Source organism: Coturnix japonica, chromosome Z (assembly GCF_001577835.2).
Source record: "Coturnix japonica isolate 7356 chromosome Z, Coturnix japonica 2.1, whole genome shotgun sequence".
Lineage (NCBI taxonomy): Eukaryota > Metazoa > Chordata > Aves > Galliformes > Phasianidae > Coturnix > Coturnix japonica.
This window is the reverse complement of record NC_029547.1, coordinates 61,331,971-61,339,475: the sequence shown is the minus strand read 5'-3', so window position 1 is coordinate 61,339,475 and position 7,505 is coordinate 61,331,971. Positions and strand designations below refer to the sequence as shown.

General features: G+C 50.4%; 1 protein-coding gene across 4 annotated transcripts; it reads right to left on the bottom strand.

Moving 5' to 3' along the window:
- Positions 1 to 1,994: 1,994 nt before the first annotated feature.
- On the bottom strand, positions 1,995 to 6,751 carry LOC107306616 (proteoglycan 4-like). 4 transcript variants are annotated; one of them, XM_032441456.1, is made up of 5 exons: positions 6,622 to 6,751; positions 4,994 to 5,116; positions 3,850 to 4,764; positions 2,931 to 3,532; positions 1,995 to 2,251 (listed from the first exon to the last, which is right to left on the bottom strand). In XM_032441456.1, the coding sequence occupies exons 1-5, from the start codon at positions 6,694 to 6,696 to the stop codon at positions 2,209 to 2,211; spliced, it is 1,758 nt and encodes a 585-aa protein (XP_032297347.1). In that variant the 5' UTR covers positions 6,697 to 6,751; the 3' UTR covers positions 1,995 to 2,208. The 4 variants fall into 4 exon arrangements, with proteins under 4 accessions (XP_032297347.1, XP_015705413.1, XP_032297345.1 ...); XM_015849927.2 differs by lacking the exon at positions 6,622 to 6,751 and adding an exon at positions 5,426 to 6,394; XM_032441454.1 differs by lacking the exon at positions 6,622 to 6,751 and having other exon boundaries at positions 4,994 to 5,373.
- Between the last annotated feature and the right edge of the window lie 754 nt (positions 6,752 to 7,505).

Below are 7,505 nucleotides of genomic sequence, written 5' to 3'. Positions count from 1 at the left end.
AAGTTTTGCCTATCTGCAGTGAAGCACAGAGATAGCTAGGTGAGATGCACATAAATATAGATCAGGTCCTGAACTGAAGGATTGTTCTCCTGAAGGCTTTGTGTTAGTGGACCTCCCCTAAGCTTTTGGCAATGGCCAAGGCATGCAGACATACACAAATAAGAGGATGCTAAGATACAGTAGGTCCTCCTCCAGATTCTCTCCATGGCTCCAGTGTCTACAGGGGGAGATAGCAAAGTGTAACAGCATTGCAGGCAGTAATGACCCATCACATCCTCCCCATACCGTTTGTATACTTGGCTCTGCAGGCACTTTACAGGCAGGGAACATTGCCATATTGCCTGCTTTTACAGCTAACAGTAATGTAAGCAGTCATGCAAGGCAGGAAATAAATTTAGCCACAGAACATCTGAACAACTCGCCTTACCAAAATTGGAAAATGTTCCCACTTTTAAAACCACCTATCTACAACATCTTTCATGAAGAAATTAAATAATAATAATAATAATAATAATAATAATATAAAAAAAAAAACAAAACCCACCATGGAATTCAGTCCACGTGCTCTTTGGCTACATCTTTTGTGTATCCTTTCCTCAGCCTAGCTTTCTCTAAGTGCCTTCTGCCAGGAGGGACCTTTTTCTGAGAAAGCTATGCTTAAAATTACCTCAGCTGCAAAAGCAGGCACAAATCTTTCTAACTTCTTTACCATCTGTTACTTCAGAGAGCCTCCTTCCCACTCCCTCAGACTACCCCTGATGAACTGCATTGTAGGAATATGGTTAGAAAACCATTGCAGAGGATGCAGCTTCTTTCCTCTCTGGCTTATTTGCACCACAAATAATTTGCTATTGGGTTGGCTTTCTGGAGAGAAACGGGATTGTTTTAATCTCAAGATGATTCCTGTCAATATCACTTAATGAAAGAAAATTCAGTGAAAGCGTGTTGCATTTTCAGGAGCTCTTTGTTGTGTTGTAAATAAACATATTCAGAATGCACTTGCTGTCGCCAGAATTTTCTGTTGCATTTTTAAGGACTATAGTTATTCAGCCTAATTTTTCTTTTTTATGATTGCTAGAACTAAAACATTGTTTCTGATAAGACCATGAATTAAAAAATACAAATGAAAAAACGTATCTTTAAAAATGTTGCCCAAACATGTTAGCATTTATATTTACATATATATTCAGAACATACTCTCTAAAAAGTAGACTGAAGAGTTTATGAGGATGTGTTGCAGTTCAACTAATGGGTGCAAAATTGTTCTACCTTGGTTTATTTTCGTGAACAGTTTAATACTAATGCATTTGTTCATTTTTATTTCCCCTTTCTCATATTCTTTGAATTCCAAATCTGCATGAGGACCTATACTTTATAAAATATTTTAAAATAGGGAGCACTTTTAAGAGCCCATTTCTGAGAAGAGTTATTAAGAAAGAAGGCAAGAAAGAGGTTCATGGCTATAAACCTTATGTGCAATTTTATGGATATTTTGAAGAAACATTGAAAATGTGGAAAGAGGACGGGAAGGAATCATTCATCTTTGTGAAATAAGTTTGTAGTGTGTTTAGGTAGTGTAACCTCACAGAATTCACTTCATATAGATACATAATATTGTTCTTAGATTTGTTCAAAGCAGCAGATACAGATTTTAGAACTTCTAGCTGTTAACGGATAACGTCGGAATTTAGTTGTTGTTCACTGACAAATAATGAGAAGATTTTACTAATGATTTTAACAATGAAGATTTTTGGGTATTGGGTAGGTGGTGCCAGCGTGCACCAGGGGTGGAGTCAGGAAGGTCACGAGTATCTGATAGGGGTGGTCACATGTACCAGTATATAGGGTTTGTGGCACGGCATTAAACTTGTACTTTTGGCATTACACACTGTGTGTGAGTCCCGTCTGTTTCCTGTGCACGGAGGCACGGTACTTTCACACGTCAGCCTTAATTTGTCACCGGATCAGGACGCGACAAAGATTAGCAAGATTACTAAGATCTTAACAAGATTTTATTAACATATAAGCCTTGACATATTTTGTAATAAACATAGAAGTTTTAGTTATCAACTAGCCACAAAGATTCTTTCAATCACAATATGATGTCACATTTTTCTACTGCAGAAGAACTTCACTGTATTGTTTTTGCTTCTCCACCTCTTCACAGGGAGGAAGTGAAATGATGTTCAGTTAGTCAGCTCAGAGATGCTACTGCCTGTTATCTTCTATGTTTTCTTGGTCATCAAGATGTCTAGAAAAATGAGAGAACAGAATGAAAACACTATCACAGAAAAAGCCTGTTTCCAATATTACATAGATTCTAGCAAACAGAAAATGAGCTATTTGATTTGTTAACACCTGAAAACTTGATTGCTTTCCTTGACAAGAACTAATGCTGACTTTTTTACTCTTGTTATTGGGAAGTCCTACAGGCATTTCTCAATATCACCAATACCACATCTATGTCAGTTGTTTCATGTGACTAAAGCCCAAAGAGTACCTTAGTTAAGGTTGTTAGATCTTTGCTCACTTTCCTCACTAAGAGGCTTTAGCTACTTTTAATTAGTAGCGTGCATAAAGTAACCATCATAATAAAGACATATCAAAACACTGCTATCAGTGTGTTTTCACTTTTCACAGGAGAAAAGATCAAGAAGAAGCCCTACAGAAATTAGGATAAAATAAAAACATTTGCTGAGGAACATTTACTTGTTTTAACCTTTGAGTTCATGAAAAGTAGACCCTGAGCTATGTCATCCAGAGTTTCATATGTGTACTGACCATCCACAGCCATTTATTGCAAACTGTGATTCACAAGTTGTTATAAGTGAATCACAGACTAATAGAATGGCCTGAGTTGACAGGGTCCACAATGATCATCCAGTTTCAACCCCCCTGCTATGTGCCTGTGCCCCCTGTCACGGACTTACGTTGAGGAATAACTATGTGATCCCTCCCAAATAGGAATGTCTACGCTCTCTTCCTCGTCTTCCACCTCATCCATCAGAGAACTGGTGGAGGTGGAGGTGGAGCAGCAAAGAAAGAAGGGCAGGAACATGCCCCCTCTCTTGCTGGAACATGCCCTTTCTTCATCATCCTTTTCAACCAGCATGTCCTGAGGAGTGCCAGCAGCTCTGGCACCACCTTCTGCTGCCTGCTCTGCCTCCTGGGAATGTGATTCAGGGGCCTTGACAGCATCTTTACTGCCCTCCTGAGCACTGGGAGCAGGTGGTGTCTGATGTGTGGGGCTGCTCCCAACCTGGGGGGCCAGCAACTGCGTTGCTTGTGCTGCTGTTTCCTCAGTGCTGGTGGGTGCACTCTGCCTTGGACTTGCTGGTTTCCGGCAGGGTCTAGGTCTGGTGGCTACAGGACGCCTTCTGTATGTCAAATTGTAGGATTTGCGTGTGGCATGTGCAGGCTTGAGAGGGGGTGCAGGGACACACAGGGATGGTCCACAAGTTGGCAGAGGCTGTCTCCCCTCCCCTGGCGTGCTGCTGTGGGTGAATGTGTCCCTGATCTCCAGGCTGTCCTCCTGCAAGAGAAGCAAAGCAAAAACACTGAGTTAGTTGGCTCCTTTCCCCACACGACCCACTTGTCCCTGCTGACATGGCAAGGCCCTGCATGGGGCCTGAGGGCAGCACTTGGTTCAGTGTTTGCTGCAGCCCTGTTCCCTCATGCCAAGCTGCCAGAGAGCTGCTCGCTGTGAGGTGCCCTCATGTCCCGGTTGTACCCTGCAACAGTCCCTGACACACTCCGGCAGCTGCCTGGCCGTGGCAGGGCTCAGCCTGCCACACTTCCCCACAGTGTGCACACTCCTGAGCCTGCATCCACTTCATGCCTGCTGCTCACCACTTGCATCTTGCTCACATCATGCTGAAGGTTTCCAGGCACTGAAGACGCTGGAGGCAGGGCCTCTGCCCCAGGAAATGATGTGCTCACAGGCTCCTTTCCTGCCACTGACATAGCGTCTCTCCCAGAGGTGTCTTTCCCCTCATCCTGCTCATCTTTGCCAACAGCGCTGTAGGTGGAACAGCAAAGAGAGCAGGGCAGGAACCTGTCCCCTCTCCTGGCAGAGCGGGCCCTCTCTTTGCTGTCTTCGGCATCTTTGGCACCATTGTCTGCTGCCTGCTCTGCTGCCTGCTCTGCTTCCTTCTCTGCTGCCTGCTCTGCTGCCAGGGAGCGTGATGTAGAGACCCTGTGAGCATCTCCGCTGTCCTCCTGAGCACTGGCAGCACGTTGCGTCTCATTCTCAGTGACTTTCCCAGCCTTGGGGGCCAGCACCTGGGTTCTTCGTGCCGGTGTTCTTACAGTGCTGGTGGGTGCACGTTGTCTAGGTTGTGCTGGTTTCAGCCAGGGTCCTGATCTTATGGCTGCTGGACGCATCCGATACGCCAGCCTGAGGGACTCGGGTGTCTTCTCTGCAGGCCTGAGGGGGAGTGCAGGGACAGATAGATCTGCCTGCCAGCCCTCGGCCCTCACTGCCGTTTCCTGGGGCTGAGGGTTGTCCTGAAGACCTGGGACAGCCACTCTGCTGGTGGTAGCTCTCACAGCACTGGCAGCTCTGCCTCTTGGAAAACTTCTGGAGGCTATTGGTGGCAGTGTGGACAAGGTGTGAACTTGTCCCCGAGCAGTGGCTGCATTCTGGGGCGCAGCTGGCAGTGACAGCGCCCCCTGTGGGAGAGGCGGCAAGGCTGGCAGAGGCCGTCTCCCTTCCCCAGAGCCACTGCTGCGGGGCAGTCCCTGCCTGAGCTCCGGTCTGTCCGCCTGAAAGAGAAGCCATGGGGAAACCCAAAGTCAGCACCCAGCTCACGGCCGCTGCCACCCCGTTCCCTAGAGCAGAACGGTCACAGTCCGGCTGCACCCCCATCAGTCCCCACCACACACCAGCAGCCATCTGGCTGCAGCAGGCTCATCCTGCTGGGAGCGGTCCCACCTGCTGGTTGGCCGCTCCCCGCACTCGAGAAGACCTTCCCATTTCCCTTGGGCTCCCTACCTGTGCACGGCGGCTCCCAGAGGCTTGTGCTGGGTGGGGCAGTGGTGGCAGTTGGATCCCACGGACAGACAAATCCTGGCTCTGTCTGCCTGGCAGCACAGCTTGCTGCGGCCTGCGGCCCACCTGTGTAGGGAGAAGGAGGCCTGGGTTGCAGGTGGCTGCATTACCACCAGCGTCCCTGGCAAAGCCCCCATGAGGAGGCTGTTCCTGGGCACAGACAGCCCTGCTGAGCTGGGTCCTACTGCTCTCTGCCTCGGGGCACAGAGCTGTCCTGGGAGTCGGCTGGTGCCCAGAAAACGCCCCGGGGCAGGAGGAGCGGTGCCCTGGCCACAGGTGCTCAGGGCCCGCCATGGCACCCCACCCGCTGCTGTGCCCCCTGCCCCGGTGCTTAAAGTGCCCTGGCATCCCTCTCCCTCCCAGCACATCCCGCACCTGGCGCTGTTCCCGCACACTCGGCAGTCTTTTATCAGCTTGGGAGTGGGCCTTCTGGTCCTGCTCCTTCGCCATCTCTGTATCCGCTCACGGAGACAAAGCTACAAGCACCCAGGGAAGCTACCTCCTCACGGAGCTACTCGCCTGAGAGTGAGCAGCACTGGGACTCTGGTTCCTAAAGGCACCAGGACACCACCATGTCACAATGGCCTTCGTGTGCGGCTGCCCGTGCATCACAAAGTCCCGGTAGTTGCCATGGAGACCCCACACGCCCTCCTGGCAGCCCCCCACATGGTCAGCATCTCCACGGCTCCCTTCTCACACTATCACAGAATCTCTGGGGTTGGAAGGGACCTCTGCAGACCACTGGATCCAAGCCTTCTGGCAAAGCTGTGTGGTGCCATCGGCAAACTTGCCGAGAGTGCACTGAATGCCACCATTTATGTCACTGATAATGACACTGAAGTGCACCACACCCAGGACTATCCCCTGGGGACACTGCTTGTTACTGACCTTCACCTGGTCATAGAGCCAGCCAGGATGTGGCGGGGGACCATATCAACTGCCTTGCAGTAGATAGATGACATCAGTTGTCTTCCCTTTCTCTACTGATGCCGTCACTCCATCACAGAAGGCCTCCAGATTGCTCAGGCAAGATGTGCCCTTGGCAAAGCCGTGCTGGCTGTCTCAGATCATCTCTTCATCTCGTATGTGCCGTAGCATGGCAAGTTGGAGGATCTGCCCCATGATCTTCCCAGGCACAAAGGCGAGGCTCACCAGCCTGCAGTTCTCCATGTGTTAAAGGACAGAACTGTTTCTCTTTTGTTGTCTCAAAGCTTGCTTCGTGAGGCCTTTCTGATGATAAGACTCTGACTGGTAACTGCTAACTATCTTGGAGGGTGAATGGTGGGTGTTATTGTGCCATAGTGTTTCTGCTCGCGATTGCAAAGATAAGCAGAAGCAGGACAAGCAGTTTTCTTCAGGGGTGCTGCNAGCTGGGTCCTACTGCTCTCTGCCTCGGGGCACAGAGCTGTCCTGGGAGTCGGCTGGTGCCCAGAAAACGCCCCGGGGCAGGAGGAGCGGTGCCCTGGCCACAGGTGCTCAGGGCCCGCCATGGCACCCCACCCGCTGCTGTGCCCCCTGCCCCGGTGCTTCGGGTGCCGTGGTATCCCTCTCCCTCCCAGCACATCCCGCACCTGGCGCTGTTCCCGCACACTCGGCAGTCTTTTATCAGCTTGGGAGTGGGCCTTCTGGTCCTGCTCCTTCGCCATCTCTGTATCCGCTCACGGAGACAAAGCTACAAGCACCCAGGGAAGCTACCTCCTCACGGAGCTGCTCGCCTGAGAGTGAGCAGCACGGGGACTCTGGCTCCTAAAGGCACCAGGACACCACCATGTCACAATGGCCTTTGTGTGCGGCTGCCCGTGCATCACAAAGTCCCGGTAGTTGCCATGGAGACCCCACACGCCCTCCTGGCAGCCCCCCACATGGTCAGCATCTCCACGGCTCCCTTCTCACACTATCACAGAATCTCTGGGGTTGGAAGGGACCTCTGCAGACCACTGGATCCAAGCCTTCTGGCAAAGCTGTGTGGTGCCATCGGCAAACTTGCCGAGAGTGCACTGAATGCCACCATTTATGTCACTGATAATGACACTGAAGTGCACCACACCCAGGACTATCCCCTGGGGACACTGCTTGTTACTGACCTTCACCTGGTCATAGAGCCAGCCAGGATGTGGTGGGGGACCATATCAACTGCCTTGCAGTAGATAGATGACATCAGTTGTCTTCCCTTTCTCCACTGATGCCGTCACTCCATCACAGAAGGCCTCCAGATTGCTCAGGCAAGATGTGCCCTTGGCTAAGCCATGCTGGCTGTCTCAGATCATCTCTTCATCTCGTATGTGCCGTAGCATGGCAAGTTGGAGGATCTGCCCCATGATCTTCCCAGGCACAAAGGCGAGGCTCACCAGCCTGCAGTTCTCCATGTGTTAAAGGACAGAACTGTTTCTCTTTTGTTGTCTCAAAGCTTGCTTCGTGAGGCCTTTCTGATGATAAGACTCTGACTGGTAACTGC